This window comes from Lissotriton vulgaris, chromosome 8 (assembly GCF_964263255.1).
Source record: "Lissotriton vulgaris chromosome 8, aLisVul1.2, whole genome shotgun sequence".
NCBI classification, from domain to species: Eukaryota; Metazoa; Chordata; class Amphibia; order Caudata; family Salamandridae; genus Lissotriton; species Lissotriton vulgaris.
In genome coordinates, this window is record NC_141696.1 from 125,495,756 (window position 1) to 125,520,546 (window position 24,791).

At 44.2% G+C, this 24,791-nt stretch overlaps 1 protein-coding gene across 1 annotated transcript in view; it reads right to left on the bottom strand.

The window, feature by feature from the left end:
* PGM2L1 (phosphoglucomutase 2 like 1) overlaps window positions 1-24,791 on the bottom strand; it is a 680,235-nt gene that overhangs the window by 467,184 nt on the left and 188,260 nt on the right. Inside the window, exon 4 of the mRNA XM_086933811.1 lies at window positions 18,500-18,584. Coding sequence (XP_086789937.1) covers window positions 18,500-18,584 — 85 coding nt within the window. The remainder of the gene's footprint in view (window positions 1-18,499; window positions 18,585-24,791) is intronic.

Genomic DNA, 24,791 nt, shown 5'->3' on the forward strand with positions numbered 1-24,791 from the left:
TCTTTTACAAGATCTAGGGTTTGTTATAAATCTAAAAAAGTCTAGGACATCCCCGTCCCAACTGATGGACTTTCTGGGCTTTCAGAACAACTCTGTGGGCGCAATTCCTTCTTCCACCTTCCAAAATAAAATCCATCAGGAGGGAAATTTGCTCGACACTGTTCAAATAGGTGATTTCCTAAAGCTCCCTAGCGAGGATTGTGGGTCTTCTGGTGTCTTCAATTCAGGCCATCTTTCCGAGTACTCTGCATTACAGAGCATTGCAGTGCCTGAAGATTCATTATCTAGAGAAACAGTTCTCTTACGATCATCTCATTGCACTATCACCAGACGCTCAAGATGAGCACCAATGCTGGCTAGAACACATGGAAGCATGGAATGACAAGGCCAATTTCGGAGCTTCTCTCGATATTCTCATAGAATCAGACGCCAGGCTCTGGGGCGCAACATGTGGAGAGTTTGCCACAGGTGGACGATGGTCAGCTGAAGAGTTCCAACCACACATATATTGCCTAGAGTGGTTAGCCGGCTCGTTTGTCAAAATGATCGGTCTCACCTCAGAAGAGCAATTGTTGCATCCTTCTCATGATAAACAATGTGTCAGTAGTGCGGTATATAAATCACCTGGGCGGGACCAAGTCTCGACTCCTAGCCAACATTGCGAGACAATTTTGGCACTTCTGCCTCTCCCAGAAGATCAGAGGAGTTGCTGAGTATAGCTCAGGCAAGAGAAATCTGGTTGCGGATTGGAACTCCAGGTTCCTCAGGGACTTCAGCGACTGGAGGTTGCACCTTTCAGTTTTCTTGCAGATCACGACTATTTGAAGGCAGTGTCAGATAGATCTCTTTGCCTCTCGCCTCAACTCTCAGCTTCCCTTTTTCTACAGCTGGAGGCCGGACCCAATGGCGCTGGGCAAGGATTCCTTCCTACATCATTGGGATCCTCAGAGGAATTACCAGAGTAGCTGCTCAGATCAGGCGTCAAGGAGCCTCGTGATCTTAGTCACACTATTGTGGAAGACACAGTCGCGGTTTCCAGCGCTTCTAGAGCTGTCAGTGGAACTTCCATTTCAGTTACCCTCTTTCCCGATGATTTTCCAGGACCCAATGGGCTCCCCGCATCCTCTGGCCTTCTGGTCCAGTTACCTCTTATGGTCTGGACGCTCTCCGGCGACATAACAGCAATGAGGGACTTTCATTGGAGGCTGCCAAATTTATACTACAGCTTGGGCTCCATCCACCCGCAAACGATATTCTGCATCATGGAAAAGATGGGTGGGTTGGTGCATTCAACAGCAGGTGGATGCAGTGGGATCTGATTTAAAAGATGTTCTTAATTTTTTGTCAGAGTGTGCAAGTCAGGGTTTGTCCTACCGGACTGAAAATAATTTCAGGTCGGCACTTTCTGCCGGGCATGATCACATTAATGGGAAACCAGTTGGTTTTCACCCGTTAGTTTGTAAGTTTTTCAAGGGTATTAGAGTGTCTCGACTGCCTAAACCCAGGTACACTACCTTATGCGATGTCTCCAAAGTTCTGGGATTATTAGAGTCTTGGCCAGACAATTCAGATATGTCCCTGAAACAGTTATCTGCAATGCTCACTATCTTATTGTGCCTCATTTCATGTCGCACAGTATCTGATGTTCATGCTCTTGACCTAGCCGGTAGAATTTTTTCTCCCCATGGCGTTTCTTTTGTCATCTCCAGGAGGACGAAAGCCATGTCACGTTCAGTTGAGTATCCTGCTTTTCCTCATAATGAAAAGTAATGTGTTTTAAAATGTTAAAAAGTATATGAAGAACGTACTTTGGGTTATAGGGCCGATCCTTCAGGGCCTTCGCTTTTAGCTGTACATAAACCCTTCCGACCTGTTTATGCGGCCACGTTGGCCCAGTGGGTTCGATGGGTTATGGCGGAAGCCGGTATTGATATTGCTGTGTTTGGCGCACATTCTGCAAGAGGCGCTATGGCGTCTAAAGATTTTATTATGGGTTCTCGTCTAAAAAGCATTCTAAAAGCTGCAGACTGGTCTTCTAATTCAGTGTTTAAAGTGTATTAATATAGGCCTATTACTAATGTTTCGTCTGTGGTTGTTGGTCCGCTTTGAACCAGCATAAACTGAGCCTCCGTTCCTGCCATAGAATACAAGAATTTTTGATTCCATTAAGGACACAGAGGCGAGGATTATCTCACCCGTTGGGTCAGGTAAGACTTACACCCGTCATATTGGCTTTTTATGCATATAGTTGTTTGTTTTCCCTCCATGTTATTCTAGGGTTTTTGTGTTTTGTACTCAAACTTGTTTCTGATTTCAGGAGCAGATTCAAAGCACATTTAACTTCGGGCAGCAGCAGGACTAGGTCTTTGCCTTGGATGTCTGATTTCTGGTGGGAACCTTGTTTAAGTTGCTCTCCGTTGGGAGTCAGGACTGTTATTTCTCTATTTAACTTAGGACTTTTCAGCTGCATTTTGCAAAGAAAAAGGCAGTCATGATGGTGCCTTGTTAATGTGTATACTTTGGACTCCGTATATTGGTGGTTACTGGAAGCGTGGTTCAAAGCCTCATGGGATATGTAGTGTGTTAACATATTTTTTCTATTTTACTGTGTTTTCATCTGCTGCTGTTGGAGTAGTTAAGCAATTTATAAGCATAATCCTCGCCTCCGTGTCCTTAATAGTCTCAAAAATTCTTGTCGCGAATGCTGGAAAATTTTGTATTATCCTGCTGTCCGTCTGTCGAGCTCAGGGTATTCAGTTGCACTCCATGTAATGCTACACTATAAAGCACAGAGCCACCAGTTATGTAAGGCTTCCAAAGCTGGCAGCGCAGGACCAGCATGTAGCCCACCCTTTTTTTAAATAAACAATGGTGTACTGCTGACTGGTAAGAAGCCTTACAATAAATAAAAAACTCACATTACACCGTTAGATCATTTTCTCTCTTTATTTCTTTATCCTTATATTCCCCTCACTACTCTGTCTCTATTTTTATTTATTTTTCATTCTCATTCCTTCTTTGTTAATCTTGTCTCAGTCTTCCTTCCCCTCCTGGGTTTGTTTTTTTCAGTGTTTCATGTTTCTCTTTTGCCTCTGTCTTTGCTGCTTATTTCTTTGTCTCTCCTTTATTCCTTTGCTCTTTTCTCTGCCAGATTATTTCTTTATTTCGTTTCTCCTTTCAAATTTAATTTTCCTGTTCTCCACCTCTTTTTCCATTCTCTTTCATGCTCTCTTAAAGAGCACTAAGCTTCCTAAATGAATCTCGTCATTCATTAATTTGAGTTTCATCATCACCTCATACGTTTCCTACTGGCATGGGGATGGCTGCAGAGACATGTTTACTTGTGGAGCAATATGAAATCTTAATGTACCTTTGAAAAGGTCTAGTCCCTAATGATGCAGTATATATGCTTTAAAAAAAACTGATTTAGGCGTTGGTGTATCAGGGAGTACTTGGGCATTTACCCTACGACAGCAAAAACTCTAGGACTGGTTTTGCAGCTATCCCTTTTACCATTCCTACCACCAGCAAAATGAAAACAAGTTACTTACCTGTAACTGTAGTTCTCCAGTATTGGAAGCTTTCATAGATTCACATGCCTGAATCATTCCCCGTCGTCGAGACAGGAGTCTCCGGTATATAAAAAAGCAATGCTTAGCAGTATAGCAACTGAAAAGAGGCCTAGGCCCATCCCATTTCCCTATTGCAACCCATAGCCTTTGTTATGAAAAAAAGGCCCAAACTTTTCCCTGAACCAATCAGAGCTCCTCACCCTCTAGAACACTACTGAGAGAACCTTTTGCCCCTCAGATTTTCACGCACGTGTGCATATAGAACACTTGTCGTGCTAAATCCAAGGTGAGCCTCTCAGGGAAGGAGGGTGGGTGCATGTGAATTTATGAAAGCTTCCAATACTGGAGAACTACAGTTACAGGTAAGTAACTTGTTTTCTTACTCCAGTATTGGAACTTTCATAGATTCACATGCCTGAATCAGAATATCGAGCAGTGAGATTACAAAGCACATTCCTCTGATACATTTCATAATCATGTAATACAACTTGAAAATCAAGCATAATACAATACATCTATAAATATATAATGTGACTTTGTAAAACAAGAGAAATAAAGGATGGAGGGATGGAAAGAAGGATCACCGTTACTGGATGATATTCCGCAGTACCGCCTCTCCCACCGCCGCATCCGACTCTGCGGCCGCCTCCAAGCAGTAGTGCCTGGTGAAGGTGTGTATAGATGCCCAGGTCGCTGCTCTGCAGATGTCCCGGATTGGTACTCCTCCAAATAGTGCAGTGGATGTGGCCACTGCCCTCGTGGAATGAGCACGAACTCATGCATTTAGAGGTTTTCCAGCCGCTTGATGACAGTAAACAATTGCACTGGAAATCCATCTGGCAATTCCCCTTTTTGATAAAGGGAAACCCCTCCTGGGTGCGCTGAAAGCGACTAAGAGCTGAGAAGAGTTACGAAAGCTCTTCCTGTCCCGTAGGTAGAACTTGAGACATCTTTGAACGTCTAGTGAGTGTAACACTCTCTGCTGCTGTTGATGGGCGAGGAAAGAAATGTTTCAACACCAACGGCTCATTCAGATGAAAATCAGTTGGCAATTTAGGAATGAATTTTGGATTAGTCCTCAGAATCATTCTGTCTTCCTGAAACAGTAGAAAAGGCTCCTGAATCGTGAGCGCTTGCAGTTCCTCTACTCTTCTCGTTGAAGTTAGTGCAATGAGAAGAGCCACCTTCCAGGACAAGAACTTAAGGTCCGCTCTGTGTATAGGCTCAAACAGTGGTTTCATCAATTGCGACAGTACTACATTGAGATTCCATAGTGGTGGTGGAGGCTTTACTGGAGGAAAGACCCTGAACAACCCCTTCATAAACTGCTTGATGACGATAAGGAAGGGCCTGATGAAGACCTCATGTAGTGGGATAACGCAGCCAAATGCACCTTGATGGAAGCGTGAGCCAATCCTGACTTTTCTTACAGCAGAATGTAAGGTATTTGATGAGGTGCAGCAGTAAGAGGGTGAATGCTATGCCTCTTACACCACAGACAAAACCTCTTCCATTTCATCGTGTAGGTTTTGTTGGTACTATCTGCTCTAGCTTTGGACAGGATCCTCCTACATTTGTGTGAGATATTTAGATGACTAAACTCACAGTGTTCAGGAGAAAGGCAGATAATCGCAAGAATTTCGGGTCCGGATGGAGTACCTGTCCCCTGGACATTGTCAGAAGCGATGGAATTGGCTGAAGCTGAACTGGACGGTCCTTCGACAGCAGCAGGAGTTCGTGAACCAGTGTTGTCTGGGCCACCACGGGGCTATCGGGATCAGCCTGCACGGCTCCCTCTTGATCTTCACCAGTACGCGGGGGAGAAGAGGAATTGGAGGAAAACCGTAAGCAAAGACGCCGGACCATGCCATCGAAAACGCATTCCCCCAAGATCCCTTCTGGGATGCCAGCTTGCGAAGTACCGGCATTTCCTGTTCTCTCTTGTGGTGAAGAGGTCCACTATTGGTGTCCCCCACCTTTGAAAAATGCTGTCCAGGGTCCCCTGGTCACGCTCCCATTCGTGGCAGGATGATTTGAGCCTGCTGAGAGTATCCGCCTTGACATTCTGATCTCCTGGGAGATGTTCTGCTGACAATGATATTCCTTGTCAAAGAGCCCATATCTACTGGGCCTCCTGAGATAGGGAGAGAGATCTGGTTCCTCCCTGCTTGTTTAAATAGTGCACCGCCGTAGTGTTGTCTGTTCTTACCAACACCGGCGAACCTCGTATTCTTTGTAAGAAGGCTTGTAATGCTAGGCGGATCGCCCTGAGTTCCAGTAGATTTATGTGTAATCGCTGTTCGTGTACCCTCCAACGACCACGGACTTGAAGGTCCTGAAGGAAAGCTCCCCATCCCTCTAGGGACGCATCTGTTGTCACCACAAATGGACCCGCTCATGAAAGAAAAGTCAGACCCTGAGATACATTTTCTTTTTGTGTCCACCATGCCGCTGCCTGAACCATAACTGGCGTCACTCGGATTGTGTTGTCGAAGGATCCCTCTGCTTGAAGCCACTGAAGATCGATCTGTTCTTGCCATGGGCGCATCATTAATCTGCAGTGCGGCATGAGGGGAATGCAAGATGACATCATGCCCAGCAAGGATTTGTACCTGCGGACTGAAAGAGACTTTCTTTTTACAAAGTCTTGGAAGAGAGACACGATCCTCAGTTGCCTTTCTTCAGAGGGAAACGCCTTGTTGCAGTCGGTGTCTAGTATTGCTCCCAGGAATGTGATCACTCTTGTTGGTTGAAGGTTTGATTTCCCTTCATGTAGAGTCAAACCCAGTTTGGCAAACAAATCTATGCAGGCCTGTGTTGACGCCCTGTCTTGTGCTCTCAATGGTGCTTTGACTAACCAGTCGTCGAGGTAAGGAAATATTTGATGTTTTTGCTTCCTTAGCACAGCCGCCACTGGAGCCAGGCATTTTGTGAACACTCGCGGTGCTGACTTTAGCCCGAATGGCAATACCTTGAATTGATAATGTCTTCCGGCTACCAAGAACCGAAGGTACAGTCTGTGTGCGGGAGGGATCGGCACATGGAAATGCGCGTCCTGTAGGTCTAATGTAGTCATATGATCACCTGGGTTCAATAACAAAAGGATGTCCTGTAGAGACACCATCCTGAAAGATTGCTTTTTGAGATAGGTGTTTAGGGATCTGAAATCCAGAATGGGACGCCATTGGAGCTTGTATTTCTTGACAAGAAATAACCGGGAGTAAAACCCCTTGTTCTCTTGGGCATTGGGTGCCGGTTCTATTGCTCCCTTTCGGAGCATTGTCCGAATCTCCTGTTGGAGTTAATGCCGATGGCTGGTTCTCTGATGCATCGGTGGCATACAAGAGGGGTTTTTAGAACTTCTAGGGTGTGGCCGAATCGAATAATGTGAGGATCCATTGGTCCGTCATTATTTTTCGCCAATTTTGAAGATGGTGAGCAATGTTTAGACCAAGGGGAGCACTTGATCTCTGGAATGTTGACGTAGTCAGAAGAAGAAGGTTGTCATTGCCGTCGGGTGTTATCCTTCCCCTGACGGCCTCCCCTTCCTCTTGGAGTTGATTTTGTATATCCTCCTGATTGACCCTGATTGTACTGTTGGCGGTAAGGCTGCGATGAGGCAGAATAAGAGGAATATCTCACTTGCTGATATCCTCCTCTATAAGATGACTGCCCTCTACCTCTAGAGCCACGAAAAGGGACCCTTCTGTACTGCAAAGTTCCCAAAGCCTTCGCAGTATCGGTATCCTTTTTGATACTCTGCAGAGTGTCATCAATGTGCTTCCCAAAAAGATCTTCTCCATAGAATGGGAGGTCTAGGATCTTGTTTCGAACCTTCGGCCTAAAAGCCGTGGCTCTTAGCCATCCTTGCCTGCGCAGAACTGCTGCTCCTCCCAAAGATCTAAAAGCCGTTGTCGCCATATCCATAGCGCAGTCTATGACTTCCGCCGAAGTCCTTTCCCCTTCCAGGAGAATCTTTTTGGCTTCCTGCTTCTCCGGTTCCGGCTCCTGGTTAATGTATTGGGACAGGTCGCACCACATTTGCCTGTCGCACCTTCCCAAAATAGCGAGGGCATTAGCGGCTCTAACCAGTAGCGCCGACATTAAGAAAAACCTTTTTCCTGCATTATCCAGTCTTTTGCCTTCCCTGTCCGGAGGTGCCATGATTGGAGCAGACGGATTCCTTAACTTCTGCTGTGCCGCCTGAGTAATCACCGAATCCGGTTTGGGATGACCCAAAAGACATGCTGGAGCATCTGAAGGTGCCTTATATTTTTTGTCCAGTCTGGCCAGAACCGGCGTCACCGTAGCTGGCGTTTCCATGACTTTTAGTTCTTCCTCCCAAATATGACTTACGATAGGCAAGGACCGAACAGACTTGCAATAGGATTCCTTGAAGTCATATAGAAAGCATTCTGCTTTATCTTCCGTCATGGTAAGAGCAAATCTCTTAGTGGCTCTTTCCATCAAATTATGAAAGCCACCAATGTCCTCAGGTGGAGAATCTACTGGCTTCGGCGTAGGAGTTGAAGGTGAGGGCATGAGATAGTCATCCCATTCTCCAGTAGGTTCCGCAATCTCTCCATCCTCGTGATCATCGTCCGAGGTGTCTGGATCGCGATGTGACGCTGGTGGTGGAGACCTAGTATTGGGCTACGGTAACATTTCTCTCCTATGCACTGGCGTAGCTGGTACAGACCGTGGACGAGGAGTTGCCTCTGGAACGCTCAGAGTGGGTTGAGTAGTCTGATACCTTTTTCTATAATCCTCCAACATGTTCTGGAGGTCTGTCAATAAAGAGGTTGGCACACTTGTCATGCCCTCACGCTGCTGTTGGTGATATTGCTGCTGCTCTTGGGGATGCTCTTGGAAACCCCCATATTCTTCTTCAGATTAGTCATCCTGGTACTTGACTTGTAATTGCGATGGACTACTCGCAAAACCTTAAGAACCATTGTCCTCGTCCTCAGAGACTTCCTCCTCCAGCAGGTGAGAAGGGACCAATGGAGACACCTTGCTTGGAGACGTAACTTCTGGCGTAATCGGTTTGTTCCAGAGTACCAATCTTTTTTCTGGTGTTTTCTCCCTCGTCGACGAGCCCGTCGACGAGATTCCGGTCGTCGACCAAATTATCGTCGTCGACGCCGAAGTTGTATTTATTGTCGACGCTGTCCTCGTCAACGCTCCTGCCATCGTCGTCGACGCTCCCGTCGTCAACGCTCCCGCCGTCGACGCTCCCGCCATTGATGCCGGTACAGCTATGCTCGTCGACGATGCACTCGTCGACGATTTCGCCATAGAAGGTGAAAGTGTCGACGGCGTCTTCAATAGCTTTTACCTCCTCCTTTCACGTCGACTATGTAGATGGTTTTGTCGTCGAAGATTCTGTCGACAGCGCTGAAACCTTTCCTTTCTCCTCAGAAGGCGTAGAGGAAACTTTCTTGATGGTAATCCGGACTCTCTGATCCGATTTTGGAGGTTCTGAGGAGGACTTTCCCTGTTTTACCTCAGAAGCAGAACCCTTCTTCCCCTTAGGCTTGCCTGAAGGAGATTTTGAGGGACTGCGCCCTGAAGACCCTGGGGTGGTTTTTTTGGGGGCCTTCTCAGGTCTCTCCCCTGAGGTATGTGTCTGAGGAGATCTACTTCTTTTTTGAGATCTCTTAGACGAAACCGACTCCTCCTCACTCTCACTTGAGAGAATTTCTTTTCTGGCTTTAACCTTTTGGAGCCAAATCAGCAGTCTTCCCTCACGATCCCTCAAGGTTTTATTTGAAAAGGTATGACATACCTTACAATCCTCTGCCTTATGGTCTGGATAGAGGAAGTATATGCAATCCTTATGAGGGTCGTCTGTGTAAAGCCTTTTCTTAGAGCAGGTGGCACAAGCTCTAAATAATCCCTTTTTTTCCTTCTCAGACATGGTAGATGAATATGGAATTCAAATAAGAAGAAAGTAGAAGGTGAGAGACCTCAAATCTCAGTCAAAATACTGTTGAAGTGAAGAATTTGAGCAGAGCTCAAAGGAGACTCAAAGGAGACTCCCTACCACAACATGCAGTAGAAAAATCTGAGGGGCAAAAGGTTCTCTCAGGAGTGTTCTAGAGGGTGAGGAGCTCTGATTGGTTCAGGGAAAAGTTTGGGCCTTTTTTACATAACAAAGGCTATGGGTTGCAAAAGGGAAATGGGCCCAGGCCTCTTTTCAGTTTGCTATACTGCTAAGCATTGCTTTTTAATATACCGGAGACTTCCGTCTCGACGACGGGGAATGATTCAGGCATGTGAATCTATGAAAGTGCCAATACTGGAGTAAGTATTGTTATTCTCGAGCCATTAAGGCTCTAGTAATCAGAGCAGTAGCATTGTGTGACAGAGACTACAAACCCAGTGAGAGAGTCACATTTCAGAAGGGACATAAATAAATACGGTCTAAAGAAAAATACTGGTTCTTAGAGATCCCACTGGGAGGAGTGTGCTCTCTGCACCAGGACTAGTGCTCTAGGCGAAGTGTTTAAATTGCCTGGCCTTTATGTACCCATTTCAAATCCATTTATTACGGAGTCGCTCAGAGTGTTTTTCACTGATCAGAGTAGCTGTCAGGTTGGTGACCCCTGGTCTGGGGTCTTCTGTCTGGTCGGACTTCCTCCTCTACAATCAGACGCAGTTCTACTGTGGAGTACCATACCTGCTGTAGTTATCTTTTGAGGGAGACCGCACTACTGCCTGCATCACCTCTTTTGAAGCAGTAGAAAAGGGAAGGCGGACAACACTTGTGCTTGTGACACGTGGCTGCTACTAGCTACAATGATCCCAGTGGCCAACTAATTTGAGGTGATGGTGGTACAAGAGTTACCCCAAGCCAGAGTAAAAAGAGCCTGCACAGGGCTTATCTCTTCTACAGCCTGTAAATTGCCATTTACTGTTTGGGTGTCGCTTTACTCTTTTTATATGATATGTTATGTTATGTTATGTTATTTAATTTTTGTATAGCGCACGGATGCCGCAGCCAAGTGGCGTCCCGGCGCTTTGGAGAATTGAGAACACAACACATCAGAGAAGATAAAAAAGAAGGCCTAAGTTGTGGAAAAAAGGAAGGTTTTTAATGCCTTCCTAAACGGGAGCAAGTCAGGGATGGAGCGAAGAGGGGCCGGCAGAGAGTTCCAGAGAGCTGCCGCCAGCACTGAGAAAGAGCGTCCGCCAATCCTGGATTTTTTAAAGCGTGGCACAATAGCAAGATTAGATCCGGCGGAACGAAGAGCTCTAGCAGGGACATAGTGCAAAATAGTCTGTGCAAGAATAGGAGGAGAGGCTAATTTGAGAATTTTAAAAGTTAAGCAGAGAGCTTTAAACTTAATTCTCTGCCCCACCGGCAGCCAATGGAGATCCTGAATAGTCCGACGAACCGAGACAAACTTCGGGAGGCCAACAAGCATCCTCGCCGCCGCGTTCTGAACCCTCTGAAGGCGGGATAGCTCAGCCTGATTTAGACCCAAGAACAGAGAACTAGCATAATCCAGCCTGGTAAGAACCAGGGCTTGGACTATAATCTGTCTGGTCTCCGCATCAAAAAACTTAAAGATTGGACGAAGACACTGCAGAGTGCCAAAACAGGTGCCAGCCACACGTTTAGTGTGAGAGGTGAAAGAGAGCTTGTCATCGAACCACACCCCGAGATTTCTGACCTCAGTCACGGGGGAAGGAACGGGGCCTAACTCAGAAGGCCACCATTGATCTCCCCATAATCCACTTTCCCTACCAAAAATAATGACCTCGGTCTTAGAGGCATTAAGTTGCAGTCGATTGTTCGCCATCCAGCCTGCCACAGCTTTTAAAGCTGACTGAAAGGTGGGGGCATCCATGTTGGAATCGCCGTTAAGTGCCACCGCCAGCTGCGTGTCATCGGCGTATGACACCAGGGAGAGACCAAAACTATGGGCTACCTCCGCTAATGGCTGAACATATAAGTTAAACAAGGTAGGGCTAAGGGCCGATCCTTGGGGAACACCCTGAAGTATAGGGCGGGAAGCAGAAACAAAAGGAGGTGTGGAAACCTTGAAGGCTCGATCCTTAAGAAAGAAGCGGAACCACTCAAGTGCCACCTCTCCAACTCCTGCCTCCATCAGGCGATGTAAAAGGATCTGGTGAGACACTGTGTCGAAAGCGGCACTGAGATCCAAAAGGATCAGTGCCGCCGTCTGACCCAGGTCCATCAGATTCCTGATGTGCTCCACCACAGCCAAAAGAGCAGTTTCGGTGCTATGACCTGCACGGAACCCATTTTGGGAATTATCCAGTATATTCGCTTCCTGCAGGTGAGATGATAGAATAGCATTAGCATGTGCTTCTGCTAGTTTGGCTGGCCAGGGGAGAAGAGAGATGGGTCGATAGTGTTCAGGCTTGGTAGGATCAAGGGCGGGTTTTTTAAGAATGGGAATAACCGTCGCCTGTTTCCAAGCCTTAGGAACACTGCCCGTACTGAAGGACAGATTAATAAGATCATGCAAAGCAGGATAGCAGCATTCAGCAAGTTCACGGAATTGAATGGGCCTCATGGGGTCGTCCGGAGAGCCGGATTTGACTTTAGTCGTCAAGGCTAGAAATTCATCTAGAGTCGGACTGGGTATAACCAATAATGGTTTATGAACCAATAGTGGAGAGCTAGTCTCCGTGATGGGAAGCTGAGAAAATGACCTGTAGATAGCCTCCACCTTTTCGACAAAAAACGAGGCTAAATCCTCGCAATGTGTCATAGACGGTTGGAGAGCAGCAGTGTCAATCCTTTTGCTAGTGAGGTCCTTACACACCCTGAAGATGACCTTGGTGGGGTTTGTGCTGTTCTTTATCTCCTGAGAGTAGAAAGCAGCCCTAGCCGCGCATATGGCCCGATGATACACTCTAGTGCAAGCCCTATAGGCCGCCTTGAGGTCAGTATCATATGTTTTACGCCACGCGCGTTCTGCTTTTTTGCAAGAGACTTTAAGTTTTTTAAGAGATTCATCATACCAGGGACTGGAAGGACTAGATCTAGTCTTACTCCACTTAGCCGGAATAAGCATATCTAATGAGTGATTTAGCCACTCACAGAAGCTGTCATAGCCGCGGGAAACTTCAATGTCCCGGTCGGCACTCGTGTTGTCACAGAGCCACACATACAGGGTCTGTGTGTTTGCTTACGTTCATCTGTTTCGTTGTAGCCCATACAGAATGGCAAGCATGACCACAATCTACCTTGCTCTATTCTCCATTTACCCCTTAACCTTGAGGTAATTACACCTCCCCCCCAACATTGTCAAGAATAAAGCAACACTTTATCCAAATGACTAGAATATTTAAATCCCACTGTTTTGGATGCAAAATGAGATGTCTGATTTTGCCACTGCTAAAGTCCCTTTTCCCAGCCCTTGATTATGGTTTTCCATTCAATTTTGAGTGAAACTATTACATTTATGAGAAAACTGGGTCAAATGAAGTCTCGTGTTACTGCATCATTACAAGTTAATTCTAAGCAGAAGGGTTTTTGTAAAGAAGTCTGTACATGGGCGAGGAAGGTAGAGTAAGGAGTACACGTCTTTGGCGTGGTCAAGGTTTACATTTAAAAATTTCATTTATTAATTAATTTCCCTCAGAAAAAGTGCCAAACTCTAGTCCACCTCAATTAACTGTTGATGCTAAAACTGCAGGCGCGCCTTACACTTCTAGAAAGTTTTGCACATGAATTCTGGTTTAAATTAAATACATTAGAAGGGTCAGAACGGAAGTCCAAAATGGGCCAAGGAGGTATAGAAAAATACCTTCTAGGAAAAGACAGGTTTATAGAGGCCACCCATGGCGAAATCATTGCCCAGTCTCAAGGTCCTGGTTATTTACCCAAGAGTAAAGGTATTGTTCAATTGGGTGAAAGGAACACTTTGGTGAGGCACACTGGAGAGAAGAGTAAGGACTGAAGCTCCATTAAAAACGCACTTCTGTTTGTAAAATAGAGACCAAACTTGGGAAAATACCAAAGGTCATATGGAAAACAAATTCCATATCAAAATACTAAGAGACACTGTAAGGCTACACTGTTTGCAAGATCCTATCTAAATGTGGTTTTGAATAGAAAGGTGTTAGTAGAGGTTGAGCTTCTCACTTTAGAATCCATCAGTATTTTCCGAGATCAATCCATATATTGCACACCTAACCTGTTAGAGCCCGGCATATATAGCACAAACGTCTCACAGAACACTTTCGCAGCAATGCTCAGATTAATATGGATAAATACAATCTGTATACTTTGATTTTATTGGAGGAAGTTGGTGATCCAGTTGTAAAAGTCAATAGTGATCCCAATTTAAATGCAGAGTACTTTGGGAGGATTGTGGCATCATTACGTCGTAGTGCCAACTGAGACTATGGGAGGATTCTCTAGGCTGGGAGGCACACATTGTAGGGAGTAGTGGGAAAATAGACATCATTAGTCCATCTTAACATGAGACCCTACATTTGTCTTTCTTCATTTATTACTTAGGCAAAGGTTGATATACTGCAGGAGGGCACACATAATCTGGTTCCTTTCTTCGAATGTGAATGGGCCGAGAGGGAAAAAATAACTAACAGCTTTTTTCAATATATTCATTGTACTAACTGACAAGTAAATCTATTGCAAGAAATGCACCTTATCATGCAGACATGCACGATCTACTTTTTACGGGCAAATAGCTTTCAAGAGGTGATCAGTTCTACTCAAACTTGTAATATTAAAGGTGTAGCCATCCTATATAAACAAGTATGGGTTACATATTTTGCACCATGAAACAGACTATTCGAGAACACTGATTATAGAGAAGATTGCAGTCCACTACATTAGGTTGCCTCCTTTAATGGTCCCAATAGCGGCGCTCCACATCCGTTTTTAGTTAATTTGTTGGATTACCCATCACCTATTAGAATAAGGGCGATCTCCCCACATTATTATTGCAACATTTACAGAATTGGCTGCAGCCAAAGAGTTTATACAGTGGAGTGGAGACAGTACATCTCCCTGTCCATATCTCAGGTCATTCTGGTATTGGTTTAACATTGGATTTTCCTTTAAGGTGTGGGACTTCAGAATGGACTTTAGATAGAAAACGTCTGCAGATCCCTGAAATGTCGTTTCAGATTTAAAGTTTTTCAGAAGAATTTTTCTGAACCAATGTTGGTCCAGCCCCATGCAGGACTGATTTAAGGCATGTTTTTGAAGTGTGTTAACGAAGACTGCTAGACATAGATCCGAGGAGAAATGACCAGAAAATTATATGCTTGCATCATACAGCAAATACATATCTGCAAAACAGAAAGACAACTTCCTAATTAATGGCTACTAAAAGTTAGCATTAGCTGTTCAGGAAAAGGCTACAGGCAGATTATCAATTCAAAATCTAACGTAAATGCAGAGCGATGATGTATGCAAGCAGTCACCAGGAATTTCAACATGGGAAGGGCAGTGGGGCCCTGCTAGACTGGAAGGCAAAATCAGAAATATTAAGCAATTATAGTAAGGAGATAATGGACCCAGCTAGTTATTTACCGATCTCTGCGATGGAGGAGACCGAGTCGGCGTTCTGTGACTTTTTTCAGAATTTATTTAAATATGTCATCCGAGGCAAACCCTTTCTGAATATGTACTTAGTTGAACTAGAATTGAAGACATGTACGTTAGATCAGCTGTCAAGTTAAAAATCACTTCTTCCAGAGGAAAGTAACAAAGCCTCATCCCATTTGAAGCCTCTAACAGCCACAGACCTGAACGGGAGCAGAGGATAAACAGACAGCTTTAGAGATGATCCTGCCAACATGTACATATCCTATGTAATGGTATACGGACGTAAGCTGATAATATATATATATAAGTAGAGAAGTGTGGCTCAATGGTTAGAGATGCAGACCCTGATGCAGTAGTCTGGCCGGGACCAGGGTTCAATTCCCGCCTCGGCGGGTCTCGGGCTCAATTTCCTCGGACCTGATAATTCTCGCTTCGGTGCCTATTCTAATCATGAGTCCCACTCTGCACCTCTGGGCAATAGCTTGCTTAATCTCTACAAAGGCCCCAACAACGCTGAGGATGCCTGACCTCACCTTGGGGGTGCCCAGGAGTGGGCTCCTCACAGGGAAAGGCCAGGAAGGGTTCCTTGGCGGATTTCGTACAAGCGCCGAGATGCCTACGGCTAGTCGTGCGCTATACAAGTGCGTAATCATCAATCATCATATACCTCTTTAATGGACTACGGTGATTATTTCACTGACTTTGAAGCCCAATTAAGATCCGAGACACATTGAATCTTATAGGATTGTCTCTTTGCTCAATTGCGACGGTAATATCTCTTTAGGTACATCAGCAAGGAGGTTATCTAAGGTTGTCGGGTGAATCCAAAGGGAAGAACAACATTTTTTTTATTCTGGGGTAGCATCTTCACGACTCAACATACCAGGTTGTAGACTTAATCAAGAGTTGCCCAAGAATGTTCCTCTGGTGATTTACACTTTAGATGTGGCTAAAGACTTTGATACAGTTAACTGGACATACTTATGGCAGGAACTTACGGGATATATTAACGGCCCTCTATTATACATCTCTCACCATGTGCTCGGACTTCATACTCAGTCAGCCCAGACCTGACAATTCAATAAGCCTTACTCTCCATTTTACATATGTAAGTCTGTTCTAATGTTCTTGATGTTGACTATCCTTGGCCTTATCTTCTCTTTGCTCCATTTGTAACCCTCTGCCCTCCGTTCAGTCGGCTTTCTTTGGCCTTAACCTCTAATGCCAGAGAGTCAATCCACTGAGGTGGTGGTAGGATAGCCAGCCAAACTAAGTTTATCTCCTGCCCTACGTTGTTTGAATTTCCACTGCATGCTGCTACCAGTTTTGGTTCCATACTATAAGGCGGATCACTGAAATAATATCGAATTCCAAAATATCGACCTGCAAGAATATCGTGTCAAAAATATCGACTGACAAAATATCGAGTTTCTATCTACAAACAGGTAAGTACAAAAATATCGAGTTTAAAATATCGTTTACAAAAATATAGTTGTAAAAAATATCGACTTCACTAAAAACACTATTAAATTAAATTAATATTAAAAACTAAGTACTAAAATATACTTAAGAATACTTAAATTAACTAATGATAATTAAATAATTAATGAAAGTACAAAAAAAATATTTTATCATATTTCTTAAAACATATATATATAGTTACAAAATATAATTAAATAATAGCCAATATTATTAATGTACAATAACAATAGAGTAAAAATTACTATTCCCACTCCAGTGGGCGCAACAGTAGGGAAAACGTTGGATAGCGTAGGGGTTAAAATTACTATTCCAACTCCAGTGGGTGCAACAGTAGGGAAAGCGTTGGATAGCGTAGGGGTTAAAATTACTATTCCCACTCCAGTGGGTGCAACAGTAGGGAAAGCGTTGGATAGCGTAGGGGTTAAAATTACTATTCCCACTCCGGTGGGTGCAACAGTAGGGAAAGTGTTGGATAGCGTAGGGGTTAAAATTACTATTCCAACTCCAGTGGGTGCAACAGTAGGGAAAGAGTTGGATAGCGTAGGGGTTAAAATTACTATTCCCACTCCAGTGGGTGCAACAGTAGGGAAAGTGTTGGATAGCGTAGGGGTTAAAATTACTATTCCCACTCCAGTGGGTGCAACAGTAGGGAAAGCGTTGGATAGCGTAGGGGTTAAAATTACTATTCCAACTCCAGTGGGTGCAACAGTAGGGAAAGCATTGGATAGCGTAGGGGTTAAAATTACTATTCCCACTCCATTGGTTGCAACAGTATGGAAAGTGTTGGATAGCGTAGGGGTTAAAATTACTATTCCCACTCCAGTGGGTGCAACAGTAGGGAAAGCGTTGGAAAGCGTAGTTGTAATAATTAAATTAGTAAAAATCACATATTAACCAATTAATCAATGAATATAAAATTATTAACAATTACTAATAAATTAATTAACACATAGTAATTAGTAAATTGATAATTAATTTATATCAATAAATATATTAACATATTTAATTATGATTAATTAAATTACTTTCCACCCTATTCCACTATAATCCCACAACCCGCTACTGCATTAAATTAGTAAAATTTACATATTTACCAATTAATCAATTATTATTAATTATTTTGCAATTACTATTAAATTAATTAACACATATAAATTAATTTACAATTAATTTTAAATTAATATCAATTAATTAATTTACATATTTAATTAATTATAATTAAATTACTTCCCACCCTATTCCCCTATAAACCCACAACCCGCTACAGAATTACATTACGCAATTATAAAAACAAAATTCATTTAATAAAATTATTTATAACATTAATACACACTTTTCACACATATTACATAAAAATACACTATAAAATATTATATATTATTAAAAATGCGATATTTTTGCTATCTATATTTTATACAGTCGATATTACTTCACTTACCTTAAAAACGATATTTTTGTAGTCGATATTCTGTCCAGTCGATATTTTGTCCAGTCTATATTATTTACTCGATATTATGTTCAAACGATATTTTGGACTCGATATTATGTCTGTGCACCCTATAAGGCATATGTTGCGCCTTCCCGCCTTCTCTCCAGATAGATTTATTTCCCCCCTTAATCCTTTTACCCACAAAAAGTGCCCCGCCAACCCCTTGATTTCCCGACTCTTAGAGCACACCCTTCATCATAAGAAATACCAACCTGGTATATTGTAATGTTATTGTTTCACAAGATTTAGGTGTAGAACTCTCATAGAAGATCCTGTGTGTATGCATATTGTATTTTTACTGAAATGTGCCTTTATTTAAAACAAATGAAAAGAAGAATAACCTATACACAGAAGCCTTTAATATGCATGACATGTCAGGAAACAAAAGAATCTTACCACAAACGGTGTAGGAACATATCTTGAAAACAAAAAGACGGGTACACCTTTACCGAGGAACACAGCAGCTGCAAGTTTTGCAAGCCTTTAAAGTAAAACGGAGAAAACAGAGTGAAATAATAAACAATGCTATGTTGTGGAGAATATACAGTACAAACTGTAGTAAACAAATCCTTTTTCTAGTAAGTTCACATACACTCACCCACCTCCCCGGAAGACATTTGTTGTCTACGATACTGCTTTATTCTGTATTTATTGTACATATGTTCTTACTTTACACTTTCAATGCGTGGCCATTACGGTGTACTAGTTCTAGTTCCATTAACTTGTGCACCATATGTTCGAAAAACAATCTACCAATGGAGCCAATGGCCAGGCAAATCGCTACAAAGAAGTGTAGTCCCAATACCTTGTGACTCGAAAGACTTCTTCGTAGGAAAACATACTTTAAATGTCCTAGCCCAACACTAGAAGGCAGGAGTATGCAGAACATGAAGCACAAATAGATAATTTTAGGGTAAGTGACAGAATCCATTCATAGCACAGGTGCCTACAGATGCACATGCTCTGCATAAACGGTTGGGCAGTTTACCCCTAGTGATGGCTAGTCAATGGATGGTGCAGATGCCAGAAATAAAGTTCTGAGCATGGTCTTTCCAACGCATGCCTATTGCTGCGCTAGGATGTCCACACAGTCGTGTTTAGTGAACGTGTGTGGAGTTGACAATGTAGCTGCCTAGCAGACGTCAGCTATGGGAATGTTGCCTAGAAAAGCTGTAGAAGCACCCTTTTTAGGTCGAAGCCTGATTGCAGGGCATGGCCCTGCTCCAGGCAGAGAGATATTGTGAGGAGAAGAATTCAGTACGGCGTGAAGCCACGCCCCTTTTTTCCATTTGCAGGCCTCTGGAAACGGAGGCCTGCCATTGGAAAAAGCTCCTGTTGAGCAGATTTGTCTGCTCTGGATCCCACCTCTCGAGGACTCCATGACCTGCCTTACGGTAGCACGACAATATTTTCAGAAATATTGCCTTGGCAACCATGAGGCAGAGTCAGGGAGTCCTGGAGGGGCGGGATTCATTCTCACGTTTCCGGCGAGGTTTTTTTTTGTTGTTGTTGTTGCCTTTTCGCAGTCATTCCTGCGCGTTTCTCGGCGGTAGAGGAGAGGCGGTGCTGGTTTAGGTTTGTTTTTGTAATGCGTTTTTTGTTCTTATTTTGCTGGCGTCCTTGAAAACCCAAACAATGTAAACGTCTGCCAGATCCGTCATGCTATGTCCCGTTGGAATTGTGCATTTTCGCTGAAAGTGCTCCCGCTGTGATTGTAAGCACTTGAGCCAAAAAATGGCCGTGGCACTAGCAGCAAACTTTAGGTTTAGAGGGCAGGCTGCCGTGGACGTGCAACAGTTTGACACCAAACATTAAATCAGTCCATCTACCGGTTATCAATCGAAAGGATACCCGGCGGTGCCATGTTGTCGGGACTCCAAACTGTGGCTTGGCTATGGCCAGGCACAAGTAAACGCGCCAAGAATTCAAGAACTTTTGGACGATGGAAGCGTCATTCGTAAATGCCATGACCATGTTGCAAGCAAACCGGAATTGAAGTGCAATTAATGAATGCGTTGTTTTGCTCAGTTAAGAAAACGAGGATTAATTGGACTTCGCTAGTCAGATACGTCATGGAAGGACCTAGACTTAAGTAGAGTCAGCCTGGGTTCACCAGACGCAGCGCTTGGACGCTGTGGGCTATTTAAAACATGATTCTTCATTTAGTGATAGTACGTTGTGTTTATTGACTGCATTGCTGCCTTTTCTACGCGCTGTACTAGCTGGTGTTATTAGCACTTGGTTTATTAACCTATTAAAGACCATCTGCCTTGCCATGGCTCAGTAGCGTAGTGAGGGCGGGGTAGGGGAGGCGCTGGCGAGATCTCCGTATTGTTTGCCGCCCCACGGCGGCCTATTAAAGGGGGGGGGGGGGGGGGGGGTTAGTGTTCACCCCGAGTCTGTAGGTAAGAGCGGCGGGAGACCGCCGACCCTCCCCCCCCCCCCCCCCCCCCCCACTCCGACCACCCAACTCCCTTTGCTATGCCACTGCCCTGGATTTGAACCTGTGGCTGCTGTCGTAACTCATTTTGTTAGCAGGAGCAGGGCGAGAGGTAGGCTCCGATGTTTATGGTAATACTAATTAACCTTCCGCCTGACTGAGAATAATTGAGGTTTGCTGTAGCTGCTGATTCAGTTGTGCTAGTTTGAATAAACAAAATTATTTTTGCAAGGTGCATATTCACTAGGCATTTAGGCATCCAAGATATAACCTAATTTATTTTCCAGATATATCCCTACTTTGCAGTGCGTCTCATCCCAATAGACAACACCAAACTGACGAGGTCTGAGTTGTGGAAGCCGATTAGCAGCAGGTGTTAATGTCCCTCTTTGCACCGCTGATGGACACATTGGTTATATAATGACCTTCAGGGATCCCTGTTCGCGTAGAACAAGTGGATATATATCGCATGATGATAATAATTACTGCAATTGACGTGTATAAAATGGCTGCGGATGTTTCCACCTTTCATCCCTTAACAGGTACCAGTGTTTTTTTGTGTGGACAGTCAGTGGAGTGTTTCCCCTCATAGATTCAGGAATTCTAATGCTGTGCACTGGAGGAAACATGTTTAACATGCACACGGAAGTATCGCCCCATCCTATAGCTGCTGCTCAGTTGTTTTTATACAAGTCTAACATATTGCTGATGCAGTGGACAGCTCAAAAGTGCACAGGATATCCGAGATAAAGATCGCCCAGCCGAATTCACAGTTTTTCTATACTGTCAATTATCTCACCAGGCTGCATATATATATATATCCGCTGGCTCAGGCGAGACCCGAAAAACGGCAATCACAGTGGAACTCAATTTTACAAAATTGAGTCATTCAAATAATTCCATGATAAATTCAAGCAAATGTGACATATTTTATAAAATATTTACCTTCCTGAGCAGTCGCATGAACACTAAACTTTGAAGAAGTGATGTTTATATATATATCGTCCTTTAATAATATACCATTTGAAGTCTTATATAATCATTCCAGCGACCATGGCGGTTACCACCCATCTAAGATGTCACTTACAGCTTCAAAATATAAACTGCAATAAGAAATAGACGCAGCCAACAAAACTGGTATTTCCTAACCTCCAATAAAATGACATGATTAACTGTTTACAATTTGGAAATTTTACATGCCTGGAAGTGGCTGGTCAAAAGGGTGCAAAAAGCGGGCAGAAAAATTGATAATTTTACTGCACACATCGACCGTAGAAGGCCGGGAGGCTTTGAGCCTACTAGGATTTGAACGTGTGCCATGCAGATTACAGCAGATGTCAGCGGCGAGCTTGTAAATCACCGAGACTCCGCCTCTTATTCTGTTATTTTTTTGAATTAACACAGTGCGTGGCTTTTACGTGGAGAAGACTCATCTTACGCAGACTTAAGTGAATGAACGAAACTAGATGATGGCTATACTCTGGGATAATACTATTGAGTGGGAAGAGACATTGCTTCTGCTTAAAGGAAAGCAACGGGATATTGCAATCTAAACCCGAAATCCATATTGGAATTTAATAGTATACATTCTTAGAACATGTTGCAGACTCAAAAAGAGTTTATTGTTTACAGCTCACACAACCTCAGTCGGATATCGATGTAGTTTAATGTTTGCACTATCTCGATAAGAGGTCAGGCCCTGACCTTCAGCCTAGGGCCCTGCAGCTCATGGAACCGAATCTTGTCAGACCCGGCGCAGCCTTTCATCCTTGCGAGCTCGCGAATAGGGTACCTACCGTTCTATGGGGTTTCAAGAGCGCGTTATCTGTGCGTGCCCTGAGACAAGGCGGTTAGTGCTGGGCGCTACGAACTTGTTTATAAAATCGATCTCTTGTGTCCAAAGACTGTCGTTGTGTAGGTGTGTGGCGGTATGGGGGTCACGAGGATTCACGATGGGGCTGGCTATTCACTTATTTTTTTAAATAGATTTAATATAGTAAAGTTTGATTCTTTTTGTGCAGGCAACTGAAGGGTTTATTTTCTTCCAATTAAGTGTTTTGAGTTTCTACTGGAGAAAACACTCAGACACCGTTTTTCAGAAGCCGGCTGGCCAATGTGGCAATCTGGCACTGCCAAAAGGGATGGTCTGACAGATCAGTTTTTGAGCTTTTTTGGGATGCTTGTGGGTCTGGTTTGTAGCTTGGAGGGACGGTTTTTACTGGTGGTGTCTTATATTCAGGCAATCTCGCAAAACACGCAGTAAGGTGGCTTGCGGCTCTGCCCTGCCACAAAGGCCATAACAGACGGGCCCTAATTTGTGCTTGGAAGTTCAAGACTGCCAGGATTTCAATCATGGGCTACGTATTAGCTATCTGATTGGCGAATGGGGGCCATTTGTACATTGGTGCCTGGGTTTTATGTTCTAGTCTGACCATGATTTTTGTTTTAATTGAAAATCTGCACGCAATTCTATTGTTTGATTTTTATTTTAAAGGACATTTTAATACTCCGCGTTTTAGGACATGCACAGCGGTAAAAAACTATGCTGGCCATATAAGAGGTGCAGACTGCATCTTTTTCGGGGTTCCAGGCGTAGCCGTAGACCCACCCGCCTTCCTCTCTAGCGGGTGCGGACCGTCCGGGACCGGGGCTGCCAGCCGACCAACAACTCTGTGTCACACGAGGAGGCTACTTAATGAAGCGGTCCGAGCACAAAACATCTAGTCGGCTTCTAAGCGCTACGGGTATTCCCAAATAGTTGTTTGTCTGGGAGACTCAAGGGCAGTGCTCTAAAATGATCCCGATGTTACAAGTGGCGTTTCAGAGGGTTGTAGTAAAGAATATCCAGAGACAGCAGATGACTTCTGTAGGTTTCTTTATTCAAGATAGGAGATAGAGTAAGAGCAGACCATCCACCGCAGCAGCAACCGGTAAACTGCCACAGAGTGGAACATACAAAGAGAAGGCAGAGTAGAACATAGAATATGGAATATGTAAATGTAAATGTATTGGCATTTATATAGCGCACTACTTACCCGTAGGGTCCCAAGGCGCTTCGACCGCTGCGAAACCCTTCCTGGCTTCCCTGAGAGATGGTCCCTTAATGGGTATCTCCAGGGTGAGACCAGGCATCCCCGGCGGTCTGGTGGGGCCGTTAGTGAAGATGAGGCAAGCTAACGCCCAGAGTTGCCGAGTGGGATCGCTGATCAGAGTGGGCACCGAGGCGGGAGAATTATCGAGTCCGCTGACCCTGGTCCAGAAACCTGCCGCGCCGGGAATCGAACCCTGGTCCCGGGCCGTCCTCTGCTCTCGGGTCTGCCGCCTCTAACCAGTGAGCCACACTAGGAGTAAGTATTCCTAAGAAGACTAGAATGACAACCCGCAAAGAACTAACAATGTACTACACATCTTCTCCCTTTCTGTTGTTTGAGAAACAAAACAAAAACAAAAAAAAAACAAATGAATAAATGAAACTTAAACAAAATCTTGCAGGTAAGCAGGAGGCCGCCGAGGCCTAAGAGGACGTGCAGAAACAGAAGAACTTTGAACAGGGGCAAGACCCTGCAACAGAGCAGGAGCATCACCCCCACCAGAAACATTGACTTCATCTTGTACATGAGAACCAAGGGACGCACCATTGGAAGCTAAGTGACCATTAGTGTCATTTGCCAACAAGTAACCACTAGTAACAGAGTCATCAGAACAAGGGGTGGGAGAAACAGAACCATCAGAGGGCAAAGGAGACAAAGAAGAAGCCTTTTGTCTCTTGTAAAGGGCAACTCTCCTGAAGTTCCAGCATTCGCCATTATTAAGAATGACACAATGGTTGAGCACCTTCTTGACCTTAAATGGACCCTTGAACTTGGACAAACCCTTTTGTAACCTCCCCAATTTGATCTTGACCAAATCTCCCACGAGAAAAGGAGAAGAAGAAGTGATATTGGAGGCAGATTCAGCAACACCTGTTTGGAGATCATCCGGAACATTACCCTGAGCCTGCAGAGTAACGACATCTCTCATCCAGGACGGAAACAATTTCAAACCAGGATCACGTCCTCTCATCAACTGAAATGGAGACAAATCTCCACCAGCCAAAGGGGTGGTACGATATGCCCATAACATTTCGTTCACCATCTTCCTAACAATATGACCACCACTGGATGCCATCTGTATAATACCCTTGACAACTTTGTTGGCTCTTTCGCAAACAGCATTGCCCTGAGGGTTGTATAAGGATGTACGGTGATG